Raw genomic sequence first — 26,314 nt, 5'->3', positions numbered from 1 at the left:
AGATGTTCAAGAAACTGAAGGCTAAGATAGAGGAGGGAGGAGAAGGTGGTATAGACAATGTGTCCTTTAGTGAGAGGAGGCTCCCAGGGTCAGCAGTGAGGACAACATCAGACCAACCCACCACCCCCCGGCCCCTGCGTGCTAGTCCCCCACCACACTCTCTCGTTACCTCTAGTAGGTCACCCAGCCCCTTGTTGTCAGCTGACGAGGACGTGGATGATGAGGGCGTGGCAGTTCCCTCGATTGAGTATGAGAGGAACGTTTCAATCAACTCAGTTAGTTGATGTCGTGGACTCTACAATACTAAACATTAATATCGTAATCGGCTGAATTAATTAATTATATAAGTACACCACTTGCAGTGACATCATCCACATAGGATTATTGTTTTCGTACACACAGTATCGCAAATAGAATTTAGTGGTGTTTTATTTCAGACGATTATAGTAGGTTTATATCAATGCGTTTGTAAACACTGTGCTTACGTGACAGTAATAAAGCAAATGTTGTAGGGTACATAGGTCACTTTTTACTCCATTATCCTTCTGGTCACCCCACTCCAGGCAACTGAGGTTCTTCCCATGCACATCACCTCCAAGCCCACCTCGAAGTATGAGGCACTCCTGGAAGCTAGGATAAAGCAGCTTGAAGAGGGTATGTTATTATTGGGGCTATTGGTTGGAGGAACACAGTTTGTATATGTATGTGCATTCTGGGATTAATCATACTCTGCATGTATAGTGCAACCACCAGAATGGCCAGCTGTGATAATATAGCTCAGGTCCTAAATAAACAGTTTGTGTAGCAATCAACAAGGCCCCCTCTGTTATATATGGCCAAAACTTTGCTACCCTAAGGTGTCCATTTTAAAATGGTTCCTCTGTGTTCAAATAGATCTAGAAATTTAACCTATTAACAATGTAGCCTTATAATAACCATAGCAGCCTGGATTGTTCATTAGGAGGCTCTAACGTACACGTGAGTGTAGGTGTATATGTACAGTGAATGACGCTATCCATCACTTCTCCTGTGTAGAGGTGACCTCTCTGAGAGACGAGAGCAGTGAGAGAGAGTTAGAGCACCATCAAGAGGTGGAGAGACTGAGGGGACAAGTGGAGAAGCTGGACGATGAGAGAACAGAGCTTAAACTACAGGTAGTAGAGCTCCAGTTGGAGAAGGGAGACTGTGAGAGCCAGCTGTCCGAGAGAGATAGGGAGTGGGCGGGGCTTGAGAGACAGATGAACGAGAAAATGGAGGCAGCAAAGAAAGAGCTAGAGGATAGGCTGCACTCCCTTGAGGAGACCATTACAGAGGTATGATGTCATGGAATATTGGTACAGAGGTATGATGTCATGGAATATTGGTATATGTAATAGCAATTTCCAAGTTGTGTGAAATAAATAATAATAATAGATACCATTGGGTTCCGCACATGTGTCAATATCCCCTGAGGTGATAAGATGGTGGGCGCCGTTTCCTTGTGTCATAAGAGTCCCTTCTAACCATACACACACACATTCCCATGGCTGACGTACCCTCTACCATCAAAGCATAAAAGCTCACTCGTGACCGACAACTGAGGCCATACAAGTAGCTTACTACAGAAGTCTGATACATGCTTTTCCTCACTACATAATTTATCCCTAGACGTATAAGAAATGACTCATGAACTTACTTCCTTCATTTGCCTGTTGTTTTCAGAGATAAAGTGGCTTCTTGTAGGTAATGTGTGTATGGTTCAAAGTAATCAAAAGTTGGGGTTTCCAAATATACATTCCCAAAAAGTTTTCCTCCAACTTTCAGAGGATGTTGCACATACACACATTGCACACGCCACGGTAGACCTCAGTTATGATAACTAAGTTAGCACATGTCCACTAATGCGGAAATAGACTTTAAAGAGCCTAAGGGAAATCGGTTAATTATACTCCGGTATCTTGGCAACACACCTCAAACAATCACCCTCTCCCTCCCCCTTCTGTAGAAGAACCAGGAGCTGTTGGACCGCGGCTCTGCCCTGGGTGAGCTAGAGAGCAAGAACACTCACCTCCTCTCTCGACTGTCAGCCTTTGAGGAGTCCTCTGAGAGCGAGGTGGCCAAGAGACTGCGATCAGAGGTAGCTGATATGGAGAAGACGCTGAGATCGAGAAACTTTGATATTCAAATCTTAGAGAGAAGGGTGAGTTCATAGTTATAGTAATTCTCTGAGTTTGTGTGGACTGTTTAGGAATTGAGTGTTTTTATTTTCTCTTTTAAAAATGGTTTATATAAGCATTGAAAAAGGTTTTTAAGCATCTTAGAAATTCCCCACCTCAATGCTAATTAATTAATAGTTTTCCTGCAGCTAGCCCACCAAGCCAAGGGAAATCAAGAGGAAGTCGGTGCTGTGGTGGACAAGCAGTTCTCACTGGAGAGCACGAACAAGGACGTGAGCGGTCAGCTGGAACAGAGGAAGCAAGAGAACAGAGAGCTGATGAGAAAGCTAGAGAGTGAGCGAGGGACGGTGGGGGAGAGGACGAGGGAGTTAGAACAACTGCAGAGTCAGCTCTCACTGCAGGAGAACAAACACAAGCTGCTTGTTGAGAAGGTACAGGTGGGAGCAGCTGTGTAGATACTCACGTCTATTCCAACAACCACCATGTTGCTAAATTTCTTGATATTCCTCTAATATTTTAATTATAGTAGAAGTACATGTCATGTACGTATGTAACACCAAGCTCTTAACTCAGCTGTGCTCTCCAGGTGCACATGTACTAGCGATCCTTTATAACCTACTAAAAACTAAAAAGTACCCTTACCCTGATGTCTGTATATAGGACATTAAACCTCGCTGATATAGCAGCCACCTAAAACTGTGTTTTCTGAATTATATTGATTGAATACAGACTCTATACGTGTAAGCCCAGTACAAAATTCACTATGGTTACGTCTCTCGCACAGTTGGAGGAGATGCGGTCTAATCACGAGAGACAGGTTCTTGTAAATGACCAACTGCTTCAAGAGAAGGAGGAACGAATCACAGAGCTACTCACCAACCTCAAGCAGCTACGTGGTGACATTGGCTCCGCCCAACTCCCGGACGGCTCTATTGTGGCCTCGGTTGGAGGGTTGCGCCCACCTGGTCTGGCTAGACGTACTGCTACCATAGGAGTGCAAACAAGCGACGAATTACTTATTGACAATTCCGAGCCAGCTATTTTACAGGTCGACGAATCTGTGGGTGTGGTCCGTCCACTACTGACCAATGGGGAGAGAGCTACTATGATGTCACTTGGACCTAATGAAGAGGTCTGTTTATGTAGATTTTTTGTGTCCCATTGTCAATAGAAAGCGTAATTAAGTCATAATTGTCATAACATGCAAACATACTTTATGCAGTAATAAGTTAACTATAGTTACAATTGTTTCTGTCCACAGCTGACGTTGTTGAGAGAAGATCAGTTGAGGCTGGAGGACGAGGTTGCCGGGAAAAACAAAGTGAGCAACCGATTGGCTAAAGCTGCATGATTATTGTGATATAAATAGCTGGAGTGTATAATTACTTACGTTGAATGTCTTTCACGTATACAGATAATCAAACTTCAGCAGCAAAAGATTCTAGACATGAAGAAAACACTTACCAAGGAACTAGTGAGCGCAAATATACATGTACATGAACGGCTTACCTGTAAAGGTGTACTTGCTAGCTTATAAGAGTGCACCAGAATGGCGCTATAATGATCTCATTCCTCTCACACAGCAAAGAACACAGAGCATACCCGAGATGGCTGGTCGATCTGACCACTCACCCTCACCTCCCCCTCCCAGAGTAGCAGCAGACGTTAATTTTCAGTATCCTTTCCATCTACCCTTGAAATGCACTTAGTGGGAAGCACATGACAATGTTGTGTGGAAACCTGTCCAAAGCTTATCAGCCATGGCTGATCTTTGGGGTAAATGTCAGATGGCGACAATGTGACTACTAGGGCGGATGATTTCATTGAATAACAACTGGGTAGTTTTCTAAACACATCGAGTGTTTTGATTAGTGGTGTTTGAGGCTGGGTTGTGATTTTCCACTTATTTTGAGTGTGTACATTATATTAATGGAAGATGGTTGCACATTTTCATCCACTGGCTCTTTGAGCTATGGCTTCCCTGGACATGTATCATACTTGTAAAATTATGTGGTTGTACTGTACTGTGCATGCTTTGATTTTTATTCAGGTTTGTTCCTTTACTGTGTGTCAGATATCTCAAGTATGTTGTGTTGAAGTTCATCAGTAGCCGTGAGGATGAGTCCTCTCAGTTGGTGAGAGCCCTCTCCACTCTGCTGGAGTTTAGTCCACAGGAGGAGAAATACGTGAAAGACTACCTCGAATACAAGGTGTGCACTACAATATACTTGAATCTTATGTGTTGTGGTCAAGTTATTAGCAGGCATGTTACCGTCTCTTATAAAACAGTCACCTGCAAATAATTAAACCCCAAAGTCTCCATATATGTGTTTCATCCTGCGTTCATAGACCACCGCTTTACTACAGCCACTGCTCAAGGGCCCAGGGGGGGGGGACAACTCTACTACCATTGTATATACTCTTGTGCTATGTACCAATCAATACATTCCATATATAAACTGACGATTGACTTTATACACACACACCTTTCAGATGTCATGGTTTGGAAGTCTCCCTCCACCGCTCACTCCATCTTTGGTCAATAAATAAACATCCTATAATTATAGCATAATTTATATGTTTGTTTAATACGATCAACACACACTTTTGCATATATTATATCAATCCTGTAAATCTCTCATGTGACTTAATTTGTTGTTGAAAATAATTATTAATTTAATGATGTTTTGAATATCAAACAAAGTTGCACACTATAATATATGCAGAGAAATATGAGCTACTTCTCTGTAGACAGTAACTATAAGACTCACAGTTAACAGAAAAAGGCTAAAAACACAGTAAACAAACCACACATAGCTGCACAAAGATCCAGTCTTTAGAGCATGACATAAATTACACATACACAAACTATACAACAGGTTGAAACAAATTGCAGAAAGTACACAGTACACTAGAAGCAGGATACTTCCATACGGTGCCATAGATACCTCCACTTCCAGCCAATACACAAACACAGCAGACAGAACATAACCGCAAAGACATGCCGATTTCATCATTCGATTACATGAAAATCCAAGGAACTGTAAAACAGTCAAGTTAATTATCCAAAAATACCAATCCACTAGTTTGTTGGCCTCCAGTTGGTGTGTAGGCATGGGGGTGAAAGGTTGACCAGTGCTGAACGAAAGCAGAGCAACTGCTGTTAGTACCAGTGGCACTAGTATCGTATAGAAGTCCATTATGGCCCATCGACGGCGTACATTACAGTGAAGACTCTCGGCATTTGCACCAATTGTGGTGGCATATTTAGCAATTGCGTTCTCGTAGTAGTAACAGTTTGCGGCTATTCCAGCTAGCAGCAATGAGACAAATACAGAGAAGCTCTCCATGATAATGAGGAAATGAATACGAACGTTCACGAGAGGTACGGTGAGAATAGTTCGACCAAGACTGTTGCATACTCCTCCTTGTATGGTGTGGCTCTCACACAGCAGAAATGCCCCGAGGTACAGCAACAGAGCTACAATGAAAGCTGCATTTGTCATTGGGATCCAGATCGCTTTAATTCGACGTTTTGTCATTTCTTCTGATCGTTTGAAAACAGTTTCAGGGCTTTTTCGAAGTTCAGCAATCTCTTCTTCAGATGAGAATTTCTCGTGTACTTTAAACATTTGTGGAAGTGCTTGTACTTGAGATAGGCCTACTTTAGGAATGTTAGGTTTGGAGGCTATTATCGGTATGTGTAGAGAGAAGCAGAGAGGGTTTACAACTCTTAGGAGAAAACGAAGCGTGAAGGAAATCAACCGACACACAAGAGCAGCGTACTGATCGGTTTCATTTGCTTTGAAAACGACTAAAAGTCCTCCATTTTCACAGAGGCTCATTATGATAACAGCCAGGCCTTGATAGAGAAGATAGATTACAACGATAATTCGTATCAATTCCTTTGTTTTGCCGCGATAAAATGTTCTAAATTGACGGTATGGGAAAACATTAAATAATCGATTACCCGTATCTTGGATAATGTCTGCTTGATTTTCACACTTTAAATTTTCCTTTGAGTTCGATTTTCTCGTACATTGTCTTTCAGTGTTTGACTTAAGTGATGTTTCTAGTAATGGACTTTCCTCAGATTTCAGAGATTGCAAACACGTTGTGGTGTGGGCGTGCGATAGCGTAGCTTCAGGTTTATCTGAATCGATCATCTTCAAGTCTTCTTTTCTCAAGTTGTAGATATGGTTAGTTACTGGTCCATTGTAATTAATGCACTGATGTTTACAGGAGCTCTTCTCACTGGTTTGTTCATCTTGAGCCTCACACTTTGTTTTTTCGAGTGGACGATCGGTACTGTCCCAGCCAGCACAAAGTTCGCAGTGGGTGAGACACTCGCGAGATGTAGTCTTTTGCTTGTAGTTAGCTACCAGGTGATCTGCAATGAGGTAGCACATGACATACTGAGACGATTGTTTAATATAATGGTTCATTACAAACACACACTTCCCAGGAGGGTGAGTATGACTATTTTCAGTTTATTCTAACTATTACTATTGTATGAAGACACTTCATACACTCCTGCTATTAAACTAAAAACAGCAAGTAAAGGTGTTCTGAATTTTTATAAAGCAGTCACTAATGCCTAAGAACATTTACATTAACAATGAAGTTGAGGGAAATACCGAACAAAGACAATTGGAACTGTGTAAGTGGGGAAAATAACCACATTATGTATATCTGAACTAATTATTCACTCTATTTCAATATAGATCACAATTATTACCTGATAGTAGACACTGCATTTTCTGAAGGAGTATCTTGTGATGACTGTGTCGAGCAAACTTCATTATCGAGTTGATATTGTGAGAATGCTTACAAGGATGGTGGTCTGTCCAGTAGTTGACAAGCTCTTCGGGGGTGGATGTACAAGATGTCAGCTTCATCATGAAGTATTCTGCGAAACCCTTCCAGTTAGTTGGTGTGTATTCTGAATATGCTCCTTCTAGTGCTCGTGTTAGAGCATACCTGAAGCAAGCAGGAGCCTCGTACAGGGAGCAGTCAGCAGGATCCAATGCCATTGTTGGGTGTGAACCATCAAGTATTGAACTAACTCTTGATGATCAAGTCCCCAGGTCTTTGTTTCAATTCAACTGACAGCTGGATATAATGACAGTCTTTTCAGACAAGAACTGAAGTTCAAGTAGAGAAACATGTGATTCAACATCCCGTCTAAGAACTTTGGGTAAATCCCAAGTTACTGGCTGCAATCTCTGCAAGTACTGCGCATGGCAAGTATGAATGAGCTCCACCCCTCTTTTTCTGCAAGAAAATAATGGGTGTGTCGGCACACCCACCAAAGTGCCGCCTCATTACGTCATAATTACCTTTTCATTACGTAAGCTTCAAAGGGACCTCTGGGGCGTTATGCAAACTGTAATTTCCTGTGTGAACTTGTTTACAAGGGCCTTATTTGGAAGTGTGTGGTTTGAGGGTGATATCTCAAATTCCTTAGGTCACTGTTGCTAAGGGCCAGCAGCGCTGGGTATAAAGCACCCAATTTTCGGCGCCAAAAGAAAACTGCATTTTGTCAAGTCAAAGTTTGTTGTCGGACACGAAGAAAGAGAAATGGAAGGCTTTTTGGAAGCGAACAGGATTGTAGAGGTATCCCTCACTAAACTCAAGAGTATACATAAGTCTGGAGATTTGCCACTAAGAAGAACTCTACTTGTGTCTAAAATACTCAACAAAGCCCAAGAAGTAGCCACATCGGCCCATCTCTCATTCATAAGAAGTCCCCCCTCGAATCTGACAAGTTCATCTAAGCTGCTGGCCAGTATAAATCAAGATAATGAAATACTAACAAGTAACGAGACATCCGTTGGCCCCCTTCGGCCTGTGAGAACTCTATGGAGACAAACCAGCCCTATCGCGTCGGCAGCTTTTGCAAGGCAAGAACATAATATAGTCGCAGAAGAGCCTATGGATTGTGTCAATTCAGTTTTGAATAATGTTCTATGTGAGACAATGACTACTCATTCAAAAGAGTCGTCGGCACGGTCACTACTATCAAGCGATACAAAGAAACTAAGAAAAACCCCATCCTTCGCAAATACACAAAACGAGCCCTGGTCTACCTGGCAGTGCAATTTGAGCAGTATGAGAAACAGTTGGAATGACCAATCATCACAAGACAGTGACTCATCAATCAAGTCTCCTGGAAAACGAAACCACAAGGTAGCCTTTCCTTCAAGTGACAAAGAGAACTTTCTACCCTGGGATAAAGTGTGGTCAGAGGAACCCAAGAGATTCAAGCCTTCTACCGTAGAAGGATGTCAGCTCGAGGCGTTACCTGGATTTGATGGCTACCTATCTCCAAGGAACCTACAATCCGCTCCTCTGTTAACGTACATGCTCGGAAGTGCCTTTTCACAACAAAGCTCATCATCCGATAACGGATGGCCCCAAACAGACAGAGACTGTGATCAAATTGAAAATCACTTTTCCTTTTCTCATTCCCCACAGTACCAACCAATCTTAGCATGTTAGTTTAATTTTCTATACTATTTGTCAGATCCTTCATAATCACTTTGTTCTGCTAATGTCATAAGCTTTTTATTATTTCGTTTTCAACTTCATTCTATCATTGAAAATACAGGTACCTAGAATTCTGTATCTTGCTCGTGTGCTATTCTGACATAATAATATTGAAAAGTGACTGGTCAATACACTGCAAACTAGCTATATTATATGGGGACATAATAATTATGACCTATAATTATAATTACAGCTAGCTAGTCCTCTCATGCATATTATTACTGATCATAAGCCAGCAAATCTATACTCCTGAGATATCTATCACAGGTACAACAAATTGTTTCTGACTATTAATAAATTTACGTTTCCTTTACACAACTGTAGGTTATAATATAGAAGCATAATTTCTTGGCATAATACATGATCGTAAATAGAAACTAAAGCCTTAATTTGAAACAACCACACTCATAAAATGAAGCTAGAGAGTTTGTCCTCTTCAACCTGATGGTGGGTCCATGGTAAGAATTGTCCCAAATGGAAAATGTTGGATCACAGGGAACTTTCCCAAAACCTGCAGCAAAGACAGTGAAACACAACATGTGACATTTGCCTCTTCACAATCATTATAGTGCTAGCATTTAGATCACCATGGAAGGTGTCACATGAAATATCTACTCCACACAAACAATGACCTATAGTGACAAGATACAATACACACTTCCCATTCAGGAGTCATGCTGCTGGTTAGAGAGAATACAATGACTAATGCTTGTGGGCAACAGATGGCCCTTGGTGGGCAGACAAAGTTATTCATACTGCTGACACACAATGCTAATTGTAGAATTAAAGTGGGTGGATGATACCTGATATGGGAGCTGCCCCTTAATTTTTGTATTCCCTAGTTATGAATATTGCATCCAATTGACATGAGGTCAACAATACTGCACACTAACATCCTTGACAACGCCAGCTAACAGATGAAATACAGTATATTCATGAAGTGCTTGTTTCCCCTAGGTATCCTTAAAGCATGTACACACACACAATACATGATTAATATGCATGGCAAGTGTACACATGTTTTGGACCAACTATTTCTTTATTGCCCATACATGTGTGTACAGAGTAGAGGAACACACGATAATATTACGACCTAGCTTCTAGCTGTACAGATACAAGGTTATATATTAGTAGCAATTTAGTAGCATGGTACATTGAGTTGCTCTATTGAGCTTGAGAACTAGCACTAGATCATTGTCCAAATGTGTGTGGTGTGCAAGTAGGCTTACCTCTGCCTTGTACATTTTAATAAGGCCAGAGTTGACTTTGGTCCACTCCTCCAGACCACTGATTCCCCACAGTGTGTTTGAGTGTTCGGCAAACGGCCCAGTCTTCACCTAAAGTAGCAGTCTAATATTACATACATGTAAGTTAACATGCATTACACAAGGTGTTAGAACAACAATGAAGTGTAGATTGTCAACAAACACTTGTTTTACAACCGTTTTTAGGATATATCTTTTGTGACAAATACACATAAAACAGGGAAAGCCAAAATACACACAGAAAATGTTAAAACAATACTGAATGAAGAAATACGTGTACACCGCTGACTTGTAGGAAGGGGTTTATTTAGTGGGTGACTCATTATGTATTCTGCACACAATCAAATCATGAAGCCATTGGTGACAGCTTCCCTAAGAAACCACCATTGACCTCAGTGTGTGTTGTCTGTCAACATTCAAGGTCACTAGTGCAGCGATTGTGAAATAATGCCTCACATGACACAGCTCAATTGCCAAAACATGGGAAAACTGAAAACAAGATAAGATTACACCCAGTAGAAATGATGTACATGTACAGTAGAACCTCGATTATCCGGACACCTTGGTTCCAGAAGCAGGCCGGATAAGTGAATATGCCGGATAATCGAATAGATAAACCACGCCTTGATCCACCCACTTTATTGATGAACAGCAGTGTCACATGGTTGTCTGCGCATGCGCAAAAGAAAAGCAGGCATGTCTCCATGGTAACAACTGCAACGCGCATGCGCATTTTAGGGACACGCCCATTTTATGAATTATGTAATCTGATAAAATTAAAAAAAGTCAAGCCGGATAATCGAGGTTCCGGATAATCGAGGGCTGGATAATCGAGGTTCTACTGTACCAGTCCTGTATTTGGGAGTGTTTAAAAGTTCTTAGGCTACATACATGTACTTAAATTTCCTTAGGCTACAGTATACAAATTTCCTTAGGCTACATATGTGACTAGTACTGTACAAGGGACTGTGTGCAGTAATTAATTTGTCTTGGCCACATCCCTATTCCCAAAACAAGTGATACTTGTTTTACTCTGTGGGTAGCTCTACCGGATTTCTGTTTCAAATTGCCTAGACCTTTAATGTTCTAAAGGGAAGCCAACTCCTTATCTAGCTAGCTTCCTACATATCTGTGGCCAGGTATGTCCAAGGGTCAAATATTGAAGTGTTGAATAATACTAGGAGAGAATGAATACACTGTATAGCATTATGACACCAACACTTATCTATGTACAAGTGCAACGGTACAAAGTTTAGTGGCATACTGTGAATATTAGTAATACGCAAACAACCATTAGCAGCTTCTAATTCAGTAGAGTGTCAAATATGTACACCTAACACAAACTATACGGCATGTGATACAAAACAAATTTAGGGACTAAAGCATCATTTTTAGTACAAAAGAGGGGAAACTTCTGAGTTTTGATTTATACATGAAAACATATTCATAACAACTACGTATTCCACTAAGTAAACGATAGTCACAATCTTAATCTTTGAGACTTGATGGCGACGTATAAGTCCCAAACATTCTGTCCCATATGGTAAACACAAATCCAAAGTTGGTATTAACTTTGACGTGATGCACGTCGTGAGGCACAGCTCCTCCGAAAATGGCCGGAATCCATTTACCAGGGGACCACCAGACGTTATGATTTGAGTGTTCTTCAAGAAGCAGTGCCACAAAAAGGAAGTAATAAGCCCAGAGCGAAAGAGGGTGGATAGTACGAACGAACGTTGGATAGAATATCATAACGTGATCCATTCAGTCGGATGAACCCAACCAGCACACCAAGAGAAGCAGTCCTTCTTATAACGATGGTGGACATAGTGAACAAGACTGTATAAGAACGATATTTTATGATGAGCCAAGTGCTCATCATAACAAAATCTCCAATCAGAAACGATACAACGAAATCGTGTACAAACTCATATAATGTTGGAGCAAGGACAGGTACCTCAACTTGATACTTAACAAATTCCACAATAGAACATTCGCTATCGAGAAAATGCCCATCTGAACACCCGCAATCCTGACAATCTCTCGAGTTTGTCGCCAATACCTTTCGTCTTTGTTGATCCTAGTGGCGTGGCTCTTCCATGGACCAATGTCTTTAAGTGTGAAGTAGGCTCATACTATAGAGTAGGCGAAGTAGCCAACGAGTGAAGGAAAGAGCCAATGAGAAACTGTGTCTCCCCAGTGAGACCTGATGAAGCCACAAATCGGCTGAAGCAGTCTATGGAGGACATCACTAGAAACAAACTCTATCACCAAAAACAGGCACAGAAAATAATGAGCTAGTGGCTATAAATAGTAGATGGTCAGCTAAATATTCCTGGAATAACTGGAAGGTACCTGTACATAACCACACTGATATACCTGACCACAGGTCCCTGATAATAAATGATAAAGCTAGACTCAAGCCCTAAGAATAGCTATAGGTGTAATCATGAGTACACAAATTTATACACTCCTTGTAAAATACAGTAATGTTAGTAGCTAGGTTACTCGATATAACAAGTGGAGGAACATATTTCCAGTGTTGCGCAATCACCCAGGCTCCCCCCATCTCTTGCGAAGGACGTAACACTTCTAGTGGGCTAAGAATGTAAGCTATGCTGGGTGTGTAACATGTAAGGACTGAAGCAAATTTACCCATATCACAAAACTAGATAAGGAATTCGTTCAACATAATTAACGAGTTCACGGTGATTACCTATCCTAAAAGGGGCTATAATTATACAGATGAAAACAAACTAATGCTAATGATAAAGTATGTCTCCCACACTAGTAATGCCTGCGTGCTCAGAGGAGGCATGTACTGTACTGTACTGCTATAGGTAAGCTAGGGTGGGGTTTTAAGCTCACTATGTATCAGCATCATTATATGTGACAGGGCCTAGGAAAACAACCCTTATGGAGCAAACTAATAATGTTCAGTACACTACAAAGTAAAATATTTAGAGCTATTTTAGGATTTTGGTTTTCTTTCGTAAGAAGTAACTTCAATATCTCCTCTAACTAAAAAAAAATTTTTTTATCCGAAAATTTTTTTGTATAGCCGTTACAAGGCAGCCATTGAATTTTTTCATGCTGTTCTTGTATGCGGATAGAACTTCGAACATTAGTTTCTCAAAACGGTAGGTCAATACTGTCCCCCTTTCACCCGAAAATATTTTGGGGTAGGAAGGTGCAAAGTGAGTGATATTGTAATCAATTTGAAGCTTAAGCACTGCTTTATTTAATTAAGCAATAAAATACAATTAATTAGTTTGCTCCATAAGGGTTGTTTTCCTAGGCCCTGTCACATATGTATCAGAATGAAATAGAATATCGCCAACCTATACTATAGAGTAGCTAGTGCCAACTCTAGTACAACTGAGTACTGTAATAACAGCCAATGCCTATATTAGTACACAGCTAGGGTGATCAAACTAACTACCTGCTTCCACTGTCAGGTCAGCAGATCATATGACAATGCCACATACTGTACATGTATACAGAGCCCTTACACAGTGGGCTGGCAGCCTCCTAACTGTACACTGTATTGCTACACAACAGCTGTATAGTGGGTACAGTGGAGGAGTGTTGCTTTTAGTGAATGCTCTACTGGCTCTAGTCCAAAAGCATAACTACAGCAGTGTGTCTCCAGCCAACTGCCATTAGAAGAACTAACACATGGCTTCTAGAGAGGAAATGAGGCTGCTTTCTGTGCATTACAGTACAAACTATGTGGATGCATTACTGTCATCCCATCAATACATACCATTATTGTACATCATACAGGGGGGAGCCCTACACAAGATGAAGACCTGATCTCCTAGTAACACCAGTTGATCATATCTGACATACATTGTACATGTATAGTACACATATTATAATTATTATGGGAAAAACAAACAGCCACCTGTTATTTTTTTACGTTATTGTGACATAGCATAACTGAAAATAGTTCAATATAAACACTGTGAACACCTTATAGCCTAACATTGATACAGTATACATACACTCAAGTATACAGTAAAATAATTACTGAATCTTTCCTTTGAGCAATTTCAGCTTCTCCAGCTTGCGTACAAATGCACATGTAAGCAGCTGTATGCACAAGCATACATTAAATTGTTATTAAGCTAAGGTTTCAATAAAGGAGCTAGTTTTCAAAGTCATTCAGAGGCCATTAAAATCAGAGACAGGTGTACTGGTGGTAGCCATTCAAGTGATCACTCCACCAGACCACAGATAAGGTTATCAGTGACATCATTGTGCAGCACATGCAGACCCAGAGTAAACACATTACCACAACAAGAGCAGGAACAGACTTGACACTACTACTCAGTATACTGTTATCTGGACCTCATTTCAAACTAAAATTAAGCTTTATTAAAGCAATAAGCATCACTACAGTATCTGGGGCCCTCATTTCAAATTAAAATTAAAGACCAACATGCAATGAGTAACCCACTTCAGATGCAAACACTCTACATGCATGTTACAAGACACAGGGTGGCACTGTTGTCATTCTTATACTAACTTGAAATCTCAGCAATGTAATCACACACACCCCAGGCACTACATAGTCCCAAGAGAAGCCTTAGTTTAAACATGAACCATCATCAAATGGACTACACAATGGCTGAAATTAATGGGAAGAATTCTAACAATGTAAAAAATCTCACACACACAGACAAATACGTGAGTCAGAGACAGGGAGAAATGATACACAATTAAAAGCAGAAACCAAACAATTATAATGCTAGTTAATAAGAGCTAAGGAAAGTAGGTCTATTAAGTGCAACATCAATAGCATAATAAACCACAAATGGCATCATAAGATAATTATGATACACTTGTGTGTAAAATATATGCCATATTATTACTACAATGTTTGGCCAAAATCAAACATAATTATGCCAACCTTGCCGAGTGCTAATGGCTTTGTAAAATTAATATCGCTTAACACATATCCAAGTACTTGTATGACATCACATCCTTACTAGATTTTTTGGCTCGCAAAACGTACAATAGATTACTCACTGTATTGATGAAAGTGACGCAGGCCATGAATAAGTACTCATCTGCAGTGTTTTCTGCAATTGCTTTATCCACAAAGTTTATTGGCTGCAAGTTGGGGTTACCTGTGTGTGTGTGTGTGTGTGTGTGTGTGTGTGTGTGTGTGTGTGTGTCAGGTGTGTGGGGTGGGTGGGTGTGTTCAGTTCAAGCATGCTACATTAACCTGTGAGTTCACAGCAACTGCCAAGAAATGTAACTAAAACTAAAATTGTGATTTTCAACATACATGAGGTTAGATCACAAAGGCAGAAAGTTCAATAATTGGTGCCAATTTACACTTGCCATAGACTAAGCATGTAATGTGACATCACCATAGTAACTTATCACTACCAGCCAATGAGCTGTGGATTGTTAGCTGAAAATATTGTGGGCAGCCAATTAAACACCTGAATAGATAAATGCCCCACCACAACTTGGGATACCTTAATTATGTGCTAAATGATACAGTTCATAATCTGATTAACACATTATTGGAACTGGGAACTTGTCAGTAATTGTAATCCTATACATTGTATATAGGCTTCTATTAAGTTGTAGTGCTTTAACTTAATCCACTGTAATTCTATTAGGGGCAAGCAGGGAGCACAATAGTCTGGTGCCCTGAAGTCTATAGGCAAAACCCACAGTAAGCACCAGTGTCATAACCGCCCACCCAACAGGAAATGCACAGTCTCCCAATGGAATGATTACTACATGTTGACATGTTGACAGTGGGCACAATATTACCTTTATAGTTATAGTATGTACTGTACATGTACACACAGTATACATACAGTGTACACACAGAAACAAGGCTGCTGGCAAAACACCTTGAGGCAGTTTAATCAATACAGTGAATGCTATGCTGCAGACTAAAACTGTATTCCTTAACCTGTGAGTATAGTGCAGCAGAGAGAGGGCTATACAGTGTACATAACAATCTAGACAAAAAGCGTAGGATAATAAATCCCCCACAAGAAAACCAAGTCATGGACACCAATTAGGCACATTACACAGACTACATGTCCTAGTACAATATATGCAGTAGTTGGTATCTTAGGTTACACTTGATATATTTTGGCGCCAGACAACTTAAAATCAAGTGCTTGAAACCCTATATGGCAGCCAACCACACACATTCACTCTCTAATAGCTCATGACCACATTTAAGATTGTATTAAGGACACCTCTAAGGATGCAGTGGGCACTCAGGAAATAGCATATCAATTGGCTTCTTATCCAAAGCTCATTAACCAACACCTATACCTAGATTCCACACACAGACACACACACACTACCAGGTGCAAACAAACACAGCTATAGGAGACACAGCTCAGAGGATATTTGACTCAACAATATTGCCATCCCACACAATGGCCTTTGTTGATCATAACAAGGACAACAGGTATTTGAGATTGGAAAAAAGCAACCATTCCATTCCTACGTATATTAGATCTTGTATAAAGACTTAATTCAAGTGATGGTCTATTGCTTACAATGTGATGATTACGATGGCACTGAATCTCACTTACAGATATTTACGTCACAATGCATGACCAGTGCTGTGTCTTTACTACCCTAAGTATATACGCCTCCTCTGCATAAATGTAGACAACATACATACATACAAGACCACTACAAAACACGATTGTGACGTGTTATACGGTGGGCACAGGACATTGGATAGCAACTACATACCAAGGTGTTGCATGGCGGCATGTTGTCTAGTTCAAAGTACGCCAGCTATGATTACGAGCTGTGACCATGGCTACGGTATGCCCTGTACATGCAAAACTTTGATCCCACGTAATCACAAACTCTACAACAATACTAAAGCAGAATGTACTCCTGGCTAAAGGAATAGCAGCATTGAGTTTTGAGTAAGTTTTCTGTTCCAAAACACACCAACTGCAGTGTTGGCAGTTTCATTTAATTCATAAACAAAACAGAATGTTTTCACTAGACCTAAGTGCGACCTTAAAGAGTTGACACTAGGGAATTGGGTCCAACTTGAAACAGATGATAGGTCTTCGATTGCCAACTGTATGAACACAGTGACTTCCAAAGTTTCAAAACAAATTATGACTCAATATTTACTTTACTTCAGCCAGCACTTTACTTCAGCCAGTAGAGAGTACAAAGCAAGGGTGGGTACGCACACACACACATACGCACAATTCCAGGATGTTTATAATGGTCTCTAGGAATATAATACTAAGGCAGGAACAGTTATATCCTCAGGAAGGTAGCAGAAGGTCATCTTATATTCTTGTTACCCAGGGAAGCTATTTATTTAGGTCTTTAGCAGTGTAGCATTCGTAAAGAGCAGATACATGTACATGTACATGTACATGTACATGTACAGTGGTTGCAACATTTGACATCGCTTTACCTATAGTTATAGGGGACATTTCCCTCCCCAAATACACACACAATGTATTAAGCAACCCATTGTAGTAAAGCAGCCTTGCCATGTAGGGGATGACCAGGGGGGAAGTGTAAAAATTAAGTAGCCTACTAAAACACAGCTTACACAACTAATGTGGTGTTCCTAATCCAATATTGCCTGGTATTGCTGTGTGTGTGTGTGGTCTTGTCTACTCCCCACCAGTGATATCATCATTATATGCCCTGAGGGCTGGTGGTATGTTAATTTAACTTCCTATGGTTAACTTTCAGCTGGTTCTATTCTCAAGAACATGTGTTATTACTACATATGACATCATGCTGGGAAGGGTGTCTCACCAATTAGCTGTGAGGAGCCCCAGATGTACGGGATGAACTGGAAGTCATCGAGGCCCCAGACACCGTGGCTGCCAGCTGGCTCCATCTGGAACCGTAGCTGCATCGCACGCATCAGCTCAAGGTAGCTGTAGAGGAGAGGGGCCATGATACAGTTGTGACCAATAAGCACGCACAGTTGTTAGAATAATTATAATTATAGCCAACATAGTTTCTAGGTACCCAATAAGTATGTATATACTAAGTTTGCGTATACAGAGACCACCAAGAACAATACACCGTTGGGAATGTATTAAGGAAAACCGTTTCCGCAAATGTTTTCTTTCTCAAGCTAACGAAACAAAACATGTTATTCTATTCGCGGTTGTCAGTAGGAAACAGACACTTGCCATAGATCAATGGTAAGTGAAAGTGTTCGGTGTTGACTGAGAAACATGTACAGATTACATAACACCTCATCGTATACTCATGTTCGTCATAACCACACTTGACTAGATCCTCGCAGATTAGTATAATTGAATGTACAGTACAGAGTACATGACATACATATTTCCTGGGCCAACATAGTTTCAATGACGTTCGTTGACCTATCTAGAGATGAGTGGGCGTACGCACATACCAGTGGAGTGAGAGATTAAAGCATAGCAACATGCATGTACATGTATAACTAATTGGGCAGCCAGCAAAAAACTGCTGTAAACAGACAATATAAAGGAAGTAAACATGTCACAGTATTGAGTACATGAAAGGTGATTGCTATGGGAACTTAAGGGAAAGTGTGCCAGTGAATAATGAAGTCCTATTACGTGATATAGGAAGTAGGCAATATCCCAGAATATTCACTAAGAGGTTGTATTGTAGTATGGGAACAATTCAGTGTAGGTGCTGTGTTGAGTGTGACAATGGAATGGGAAACAAGTGGGACAGAGATAGCAGTGAGGTCATAGGGTTAGAGGTTGATGAATATGATTATATATATCACCCGGTTCTTGAGAAGAGAAACAGCTGACATGCACTGACATTAACTATGGGAAGTTAACATACCACCAGCCCTCAGGGCATATAATTATGATATCACTGGTGGGGAGTAGACAAGACCACACACACAGTACACATACATGTAATGTACAGTACAGGCAATTCTCCATATTGGATCAGAAGTACGTCAGAAGTACGTACACAACTTGTTATGTAAGAAGGCAATGCTGCGTAACCCTGGCATTCCCTATAATAGGTCTAATTGGATGGTGAGCTATGAACTACCTAAAACAGCAAACATGAACTTATTAACCTCAACATCGTCATAATATGATAATTTATAGGATATCCTCTTTTAGTGCAATTCTCAAAAAACACTGAGGCCACCTGTAGTAAGTTTTATAGTGGGTAACTGTTACCAAGCTACAAGGTAACACGCCAACATGGCCTCTAGGAGTTATTCATTCTTCATTCTGTACTCACTCTCTGAGCACTCTTAGTGCAATGGCGGGAGCGTCAGCCTCACAGAGTACACCCAGCTTCACCAGACAACAGAGGAAGGCACAGAACTTGAACTCATGTCCAGTACCATAGTCGATTCTGGTCGAGTTTCCAAAGCTCTCTGTGAGGAAGAAAAAAACGACAGTCAACATCGAGGGCCTTGGCCTTTCGACCTAACTAAAAGCTCTACTGTATCTACATCGTAGACTGCACACATGCACAGGGACTATTATTATACACAATCTTCAGTTGTACTCACGTCTGAAGTACACTTCAAGTTCCACGACAGCTCCCTTTACATCTTCAGGGAGAAGGTCTCCAATCAGAACAGATGCATTCTGTAGAGGCAAGGAGATGGCTACTGTAACAGTAGTCATTACCCATAGAGGCTATTATTACAATGATCGATCTAATCACAAACATGCAGTAAAACCATTTACATATTGCTCTCTAAAATTTTGAACAGGATTCAAATTGAGGGGTCCGAAGGTTTATACGCCCCCCCCCCCCACAATTCACAACACGTATTCTGAGGTCTACAGTGTAACTACTGTTTTAAGTGTAGGCTATACTATTATGTGTATACAAAAGGACATGAATTAATAGGTAAAGATCACTGTACTTAAAAGCAACTTACATCTCCAACTTTCTCCCACCATGTTTTAAAGGCTTTGTTTCCGAATCTCTGGTGGGACTCCTCACTCAGTGGGATCTCCTTTGCCCAATGAGACAGTTTGGAGATAAGGGACAGCAACTTGTCCACAGCCTGTGTGGTGTGTGTGTGGTGTGTGTGTGTGTGGGGGGGGGAGGTATGTGGGGGGAGGTCTGTTCTCCCCTCGGAGTAACAGAGCACATAGGAATCTTAGCAGACGTCACAATAGACAACTCAGTGCATTAACTATCAGGAGTGTATCATAACTCGAGTGTATGACTCCTGATACTATTTATAGCAGTCATTAGTCAACACATAGGAATCACTATTGCATACAGTGAAAGCTATCATAATGAGCAACATTAGGCTGACGGAAATACCCTAATTGCAACACCTCCACGCCCACACACACACTCACCGGGGAGCAGGGCACGTCCTCCTTCATATTCAATCCTCGAACAGCACCATTCACTATAGTCACGAACCCCATGAACTCACTGTAAGCCTGCATTCATAAAATCAGTAAATGTGGCACCCAGCAAGAGTCAGCAAGCAGCTAGCTGTAGCTAGTGCATTTGTCATGTAGAAGCCGTTTGCTAACGTACCTGAGAACTTTCCCATCTCTGCATGTCTTCATTCTTTTTAACCAGTCGCTCAGGGACCTTGAATTCATGTTCTCTAAAGCTTCTTGCTGCTCCACCATCAGTTGCCATCTTTTGCAAAGTTTTTTAATTACTGATAGTGGGTGTGACAGGATCACTGACACGCCCATTTAGCAGCCATTTGCAGGGAAAGGTCATCGGTAGAACTAACACATTACTGTTGGAAAAATGGGCCTATCAGAGAGGATTTTGAAGTTCCCCTCATCCGCTCTTGCTAACACTTCAAAAAAATATATTTATGCAAAACATACTGAAAATAATTATGATGTGTTAAAAAATTAATTGGCAAAAAGTCCATTAAAGTTCAATTCTAAAACGGAGCCTTGAAGTTAGCAGCATATTTTAGCAAACCAATCATTGATGTGTCATACTTTGCACTGTTTGCATTCGCACTGCACTGATCGTGTTGAACTGTTGGTGGCTGGCTTGGACTTCCTTGATATTGGGCAGGAGCACTGTAGTGGTAGGGATTGTAGGCTACCTGTCCAGTCAAGTTGACCATAGACTGCTGATAGCCATTGCCTTGATAGTAGGAGTTAGTGTCCGGTGTGTAGGTTGGCTGAATACTTGCGGCTAAGGTGGCGAGGATTTCCTGAAGTGCAGCCTTGCTTCTTTCCTGCTCTCGAAGCATCTTTCTCTTCTTCCTGTCGCTCATTGGCATTTCAAGACCTTGGTCTGGAGTCGAGGGGACTTCATAGCCAGCAGAGGAGTAGAGCTGGTACATGTTGGCCACGTAGGCATTGTAGTAGTCGTTTGGCATTTCAAGGCCTTGGTCTGGAGTTGAAGAGACTTTATAGCCAGCAGAGGAGTATAGTCGGTACATGTTGGCCACATAGGCATTGTAGTAATCGTGTGCGTAAATACTGTTGTGAACTTGAACGTTGAGATAGCCAGTGCTCAGAATGAGTGGTGAGTCGGTGTATTGTCCATCGGCAGGTGAGTACCTGTATGGCTGAGGCTGTACTGCAGGCAGTAATTGGTAGGAACCAGTGTTGTGATCCCAGTAGTAGCTGTAAGGTGCAGGCTGTTGCTGGGGATTGTAGAAGCTGAGGGGAGTTGAGAGTGTTGGCTTTCTGAACTGCTGGCGCTGATTGCTTGCTGGCGCAGCAGTTGCAACGGGGAACATCGGACAGTCTTCACCACAGGGTTTGATGCAACATTCACAATGCTGGTAGAAAAGTTCATCAAAATCGATTGTCTCCTCCTCTTGTTCAGATTGGTCAGATATCGAGTTGTTACACACATCGTTAGTTTGCTCAGAGATTGCAGGGAGGATGCTGGAACAAGACACACTAAGTGGAGGAGTGATGGACTTCTCGAGGGTATCATTGTCAACATAGTTTAGTTCAGGTTGCGAATTGTCTTTGCTATAGTCAATGTAGTAAAAGCTGTCGCTCGATACAATCGATAACATCGACGACTCCTGTACAAAAGAAAAGGTAATTAACTATTCACTAAATGAATTCTATCCTGTACTTACTTTTAACAATTCTCCAACTGTCTCATCAGAACGTGATCGCAAATGATCATTGCTACAGTCAATGTAAAAGAAGCTGTTGCTCTGAGAGATCAGTGGCGGTAGCTCCTGTACAAAAGAGAGTCACTATAAATCGGCATGTCAGTAAAATTAATGTTTACAAACATACCTTGGACAAACCTGAGAAGTCATCATTAGATTGCAGCCTCTCAATAACTCGCTGCACCTCTTTGCCCTATACATACATATAATGTGATAAAAGGTATTCTACCTAACGTTTGCTATCTGACTTACAGTGATCTTCCTGGTTCTTGAGATAAGTCCCTTTGTTCTGGCAGTTTTGAGATTGAGACACGCACACCAGTAGTGGTTGTCTGGTCTCTTGCAGACAATGGCCACCTCACTCTTTCGCTCAGTTAGCACAACAGTCACAATGTTCTCATAGGGAAACTTGAGGAGGGCATCACCAGCCTATATATAGATAATAGTGCAACACATAAACTTTTGATCTAATTACCACTGCCTGAAAATAATCTCATTGTAGTTTATAGCATACAATAATTATTATGTATACCTCTGTTACTGCCCAATCCTTGTGATTTCTCAGGCTAATACAGTCATGAGACAGTGTCATAGTGACAGTGGGTTTTCTCTTCCTCTTTTCGCAAATTCCTGCCTTGAACAGAGCCAAGGCTGGTTGCACATCTGGCAGAGAGACCAGGGGAAGCAGCAACTGCAAAGCAAAATTAATGATCATTATTGCTTCACCAAAAATAAATTACTAGCAAACCTTAGCTTTCACTCTCAAGTTTTTGAGAGGATGATCACAACTTGATGATGGAGGAGTTTGATTTAAAGTCTTGATAGAGAACTTCTTTGCAGATTTGAAAAGCTTTGAAAAGACAGCCATTGTTAATTCCTCGATACAGAGAGAGTAAACGTAGCACACTTGCAAAAATCTTGACAAGAGAAGCAGTGGAGTCAATGCTGGGACGTTGCTAATGTCAACGATATGCGCATGCGCAAACGATTGAACGCCGCGTTAGCCTCGATTTCAAGCCGCAGGAATTGAGCAATGTTTCGAGGCTAACAGAAAGTTTTCCCATTGTAGTCTCGGGGCCAGAACTAGTCGGGGGCAAAACCAAGTGGGTTTATAATTCACACACTCATTTTGTCACAACACACACAAACACAAAACACACAAAGCCAAAAATAAAATCACCCCCAACTATCTACGATAGTGTCTTTTCTACCCTCAGTGTCTATACAATGTCTTATAGCTGTCATTATTATTTCTAATCGTCTGTCGATGGCTGCTAGGTGGTCTTGAGAGAGGATGGGATAGAGTGGATCCCTTTGCAAACTTTTATCGAGGATCTCAGACAGTTTGTCAGGAGAGCTTTCTATTGATTGGAGCTTGTCCCAAGTTGAAGAGCGAAACCTGTAATGACAATTGAATTGAATTGATGATTTATTTCCGTTTTAAAAGGGTATAAAGGACAGGTCTACATGCTCTGAGTGTTGATAACTACTCACTCAACAGTATTGTAAGACACTGGCCCTTACCTGCAGCACTGTGTGAGTGGGGCGAGGATGGACACCTCGTCATGGTGAGGGTTACCAAACGTCTTTCCATTATCAATGTGGATCAGTTTTCCATGCGGTTTGGCGAGTGAGTACACCTCATAGTGATGTCTGTCTGCATTACCTGCAGTAAAGGCACATGTCACCACCATAAGACAGACATGTGCATGCATGGCCCTAATAATTAACGGAAAAAGGTACACAATGTATAATGTACATGTATATACGCTGGGATAACAACATTTTGAAGGGTAGGAAGAAGCATACTAAACAAACCTGTGCCTTGAAACCCGTTCAAGTCCACTCAGCCACCACAGCTCGATAAAATCATATACAAACACTCACCCATTAGAAAATCATAGACAGCTGTGTCAGTATACTCCAGTACACCAGAGTAGAATTCAGAGGACTGGTCCAGGACAGTTGTCTTGCAATAGCTGCTGTCCTTCTCCCACCTGTAGGTTTGAGACAGCACTAAGCAAGAGGCCAGTAACTTATAGTGTACATGTACGCATGTCTTCAGTTGCTTGTATATACTGCTTGTACGTATTATACATAAAGAAACACAAGTAAATATACCTGGCAGATGTTTCAGCCCTGTAAGTTCTCTGATAGGGATGTCTGCGTGTCTTGAGCTTATACCAGGAAGGTAGCCAGAGAGTGACCGACCCCTCCATGACCTCTCCATCAGCACAGGCTGCCTCAGCTGGCTTGCAATAGTAGCACTTACCATAGAAACAAATGTTATTGCCTGAGGACAAGTGAATGGTTTGGATGACACACTGAACTAATAAAGAAATCAGCAGAGCACTATTATTACAAGTTTTGTACTAAAATTGCAACACAAAGTCTACATGCATTGACTCTTACCTCTCTTCAAGAATGTGGCCTTAAGCTTCTCAGTGATGATTGGTCCTAGCGCTGTTAGATTTATCTTCCGACCCACCACTGGGGGAGCCAGTCGGAACCCAAGAATACTATGCGGGGGGGATTAGAGCATCAAGTTAAAAACGTCAGAGTGTGTGAGGGGTATTTGCAGTTTACTTCAACAGCCATTAACTTTACTACCTTTGATCGAATGTCAAAAATTTTATGATTTTCTGAAAGCTTAGAAATTTTCCTTTCAAATAATGTGTTTCAATCCAAAAATTTGTCAGGGCTATAATTTGTCATTTTTCGGCCTTGGACCATGGGCTATTTATTATCCATGGTATGGCCAAATTGGCGAATACTTTTATTGCTTAAATAAGAATTTTGATGACACCATTTGAAAGGTGTCTTTCTAAGCTTTCAGAAAATTATATTATCGTTGAAATTGGATGCACGGAATTCAAGTTATAGGCAGCTGAAAATAATAATTTAAATGGAGGGGGGGGGTTATTTCAACAGCTATTAACTTTAGTGCTGTTGATCGATTGTCCAACATTTTATGATTTTCTGAAAGCTTAGAAAATTTCCTTTCAAATGATGTGTTTCAATCCAAAATTTCGTTGCGACCTTAATTTGTCATTTTTCGGCCTTGGACCATGGGCAATAATCCATGGTGTGGCCAAATCAGCGAATACTTTTATCGCTCAAATAAGAATTTTGATGACACCATTTGAAAGGTGTCTCTCTAAGCTTTCAGAAAATTATATTATCGTTGAAATTGGATGCATGGAATTCAAATTATGGCAGCTGAAAATAAAAATTTTAAATGGAGGAATGCTTTCTACATGTATAATATAATAATGTATAGTGTGTGTGTAGTCAAGCCTACGTGCCATTGCTGGTTAAGATGACGTACGTACAGTACGCAGATTGCTATCACCACCTACCCATCCAGATGGAATCCAGCTATCTCTCCGTTGTGTCTATCAAAGCCAGCGTATGGATTTCCTTCAATCACCTCATCTCTGCTATATCTGTGAAAACACATCACCAAATTTTGAAACAAAAGTCCACAAAAACTAACATAATTTTTGTGCCATTACAGTAAATGCCAAATTCAGATCTAACTCACCTCTTTGGCTTAAATACAGTTTTCTGTCCTCCCAGCATCATCGTGGCCTTCAGTTGTGTGCCCTTGTATCCGAGGCCCAACTCAGTGACCTGTGACGTTGCTAGGGTTTCCAAAATCTGATTCATCTCCGATGAATAAAACGCTCCTTCGGGATAAAAATGATCTTGAGTCACCCATCTCTCCCACACACTCCATGGGTTGATTTTAACAAACGGAACTGTTGTAAGATCTAATGAAGGGGGTTTCCCTATGTGAGGGAATTTCCCAAACCGTTTCTGTAGAATGTCTTTCATGAGTTCATCACGAGGCACAGGTAATGGTGGTGGTGGTCTCTTGTGATTATTAAATCGTTCTCGGAATCTATTTATAGCATCTGATGGAGGTTGATTTGAGCTTGGCACTGCTGGGCTGAGTTTCTTCTCTATCGATTCATTACTTTTCTCTTGATTCGGGTGTTGTGACTGTGGGTCAGTCAGTGTCCATGTGAGTTGGATACCAATCAAGAACAGTGTCGCCATTGTCAGGAACAGAGAGGACATCATTATTACTCTTTGCTTCAGCTTCATCTCTCGAGCTAGCTTGTCTATCCATACATTCTCTACAGTTTCCCACTTCAACTTGATTCTCCATAAAAGAGAGAATAGGTAAAGGATCGCCTCATTTGTAATCTAATCAAGGGTGGTATCTGTGCAGTGGG

General features: G+C 41.0%; 5 protein-coding genes across 6 annotated transcripts; 1 reads left to right on the top strand and 4 right to left on the bottom strand.

Annotated features, from left to right (window-relative positions):
* The first annotated feature begins 2 nt into the window (after window positions 1-2).
* On the top strand, window positions 3-4,839 carry LOC135342274 (golgin subfamily A member 1-like). 2 transcript variants are annotated; one of them, XM_064538970.1, is made up of 11 exons: window positions 3-275; window positions 564-654; window positions 1,036-1,313; window positions 1,985-2,179; window positions 2,345-2,587; window positions 2,941-3,288; window positions 3,418-3,477; window positions 3,571-3,630; window positions 3,740-3,831; window positions 4,231-4,366; window positions 4,650-4,839. In XM_064538970.1, exons 1-11 carry the CDS (start codon window positions 3-5, stop codon window positions 4,704-4,706), a joined length of 1,833 nt encoding a protein of 610 aa, XP_064395040.1. In that variant the 3' UTR covers window positions 4,707-4,839. The 2 variants fall into 2 exon arrangements, with proteins under 2 accessions (XP_064395040.1, XP_064395039.1); XM_064538969.1 differs by having other exon boundaries at window positions 2,345-2,593.
* Window positions 4,840-4,867: 28 nt separating this feature from the next.
* LOC135342273 (uncharacterized) lies at window positions 4,868-7,359 on the bottom strand. The gene is made up of 2 exons (XM_064538968.1): window positions 6,895-7,359; window positions 4,868-6,546 (listed from the first exon to the last, which is right to left on the bottom strand). The coding sequence occupies exons 1-2, from the start codon at window positions 7,187-7,189 to the stop codon at window positions 4,868-4,870; spliced, it is 1,974 nt and encodes a 657-aa protein (XP_064395038.1). The 5' UTR covers window positions 7,190-7,359.
* Window positions 7,360-8,982: 1,623 nt separating this feature from the next.
* On the bottom strand, window positions 8,983-20,646 carry LOC135342281 (serine/threonine-protein phosphatase 2A activator-like). The gene is made up of 9 exons (XM_064538976.1): window positions 20,498-20,646; window positions 20,311-20,397; window positions 19,878-20,006; window positions 19,500-19,578; window positions 19,223-19,361; window positions 17,765-17,889; window positions 15,005-15,105; window positions 9,935-10,042; window positions 8,983-9,216 (listed from the first exon to the last, which is right to left on the bottom strand). The coding sequence occupies exons 1-9, from the start codon at window positions 20,603-20,605 to the stop codon at window positions 9,142-9,144; spliced, it is 951 nt and encodes a 316-aa protein (XP_064395046.1). The 5' UTR covers window positions 20,606-20,646; the 3' UTR covers window positions 8,983-9,141.
* A 160-nt stretch (window positions 20,647-20,806) lies between these two features.
* On the bottom strand, window positions 20,807-23,011 carry LOC135342276 (uncharacterized). The gene is made up of 6 exons (XM_064538972.1): window positions 22,822-23,011; window positions 22,606-22,764; window positions 22,326-22,502; window positions 22,201-22,266; window positions 22,035-22,139; window positions 20,807-21,977 (listed from the first exon to the last, which is right to left on the bottom strand). The coding sequence occupies exons 1-6, from the start codon at window positions 22,939-22,941 to the stop codon at window positions 20,865-20,867; spliced, it is 1,740 nt and encodes a 579-aa protein (XP_064395042.1). The 5' UTR covers window positions 22,942-23,011; the 3' UTR covers window positions 20,807-20,864.
* Window positions 23,012-23,181: 170 nt separating this feature from the next.
* LOC135342531 (glycosaminoglycan xylosylkinase-like) lies at window positions 23,182-26,294 on the bottom strand. The gene is made up of 7 exons (XM_064539267.1): window positions 25,618-26,294; window positions 25,433-25,519; window positions 24,486-24,592; window positions 24,195-24,366; window positions 23,961-24,070; window positions 23,598-23,739; window positions 23,182-23,472 (listed from the first exon to the last, which is right to left on the bottom strand). The coding sequence occupies exons 1-7, from the start codon at window positions 26,181-26,183 to the stop codon at window positions 23,250-23,252; spliced, it is 1,407 nt and encodes a 468-aa protein (XP_064395337.1). The 5' UTR covers window positions 26,184-26,294; the 3' UTR covers window positions 23,182-23,249.
* Between the last annotated feature and the right edge of the window lie 20 nt (window positions 26,295-26,314).

Source organism: Halichondria panicea, chromosome 10 (assembly GCF_963675165.1).
Source record: "Halichondria panicea chromosome 10, odHalPani1.1, whole genome shotgun sequence".
NCBI lineage: Eukaryota > Metazoa > Porifera > Demospongiae > Suberitida > Halichondriidae > Halichondria > Halichondria panicea.
The sequence above is the reverse complement of the archived record's forward strand: the minus strand, read 5'-3'. Positions and strand labels throughout refer to the sequence as shown.

Excerpts from the sequence above, each read along its gene's own strand:
- LOC135342276 (XM_064538972.1), bottom strand. The coding sequence starts at position 22,941 with ATGGCTGTCTTTTCAAAGCTTTTCAAATCTGCAAAGAAGTTCTCTATC. Across the intron at positions 22,267-22,325 it reads CAAGAACCAGGAAGATCACT|GGCAAAGAGGTGCAGCGAGT; the intron begins GTAAGTCAGATA and ends ATGTATGTATAG. Across the intron at positions 21,978-22,034 it reads CAGTTGGAGAATTGTTAAAA|GAGTCGTCGATGTTATCGAT; the intron begins GTAAGTACAGGA and ends TCTTTTGTACAG.
- LOC135342281 (XM_064538976.1), bottom strand. The coding sequence starts at position 20,605 with ATGGCAACTGATGGTGGAGCAGCAAGAAGCTTTAGAGAACATGAATTC. Across the intron at positions 20,398-20,497 it reads AGAGATGGGAAAGTTCTCAG|GCTTACAGTGAGTTCATGGG; the intron begins GTACGTTAGCAA and ends TTATGAATGCAG. Across the intron at positions 9,217-9,934 it reads TTAAAATGTACAAGGCAGAG|GTTTTGGGAAAGTTCCCTGT; the intron begins GTAAGCCTACTT and ends TCTTTGCTGCAG.
- LOC135342273 (XM_064538968.1), bottom strand. The coding sequence starts at position 7,189 with ATGGCATTGGATCCTGCTGACTGCTCCCTGTACGAGGCTCCTGCTTGC. Across the intron at positions 6,547-6,894 it reads AATGCAGTGTCTACTATCAG|ATCACCTGGTAGCTAACTAC; the intron begins GTAATAATTGTG and ends ACCTCATTGCAG.
- LOC135342274 (XM_064538969.1), top strand. The coding sequence starts at position 3 with ATGTTCAAGAAACTGAAGGCTAAGATAGAGGAGGGAGGAGAAGGTGGT. Across the intron at positions 655-1,035 it reads GATAAAGCAGCTTGAAGAGG|AGGTGACCTCTCTGAGAGAC; the intron begins GTATGTTATTAT and ends TCTCCTGTGTAG. Across the intron at positions 1,314-1,984 it reads TTGAGGAGACCATTACAGAG|AAGAACCAGGAGCTGTTGGA; the intron begins GTATGATGTCAT and ends CCCCTTCTGTAG.
- LOC135342531 (XM_064539267.1), bottom strand. The coding sequence starts at position 26,183 with ATGAAGCTGAAGCAAAGAGTAATAATGATGTCCTCTCTGTTCCTGACA. Across the intron at positions 25,520-25,617 it reads ACTGTATTTAAGCCAAAGAG|ATATAGCAGAGATGAGGTGA; the intron begins GTGAGTTAGATC and ends GTGTTTTCACAG. Across the intron at positions 24,593-25,432 it reads GCTGGATTCCATCTGGATGG|TATTCTTGGGTTCCGACTGG; the intron begins GTAGGTGGTGAT and ends CCCCCCGCATAG.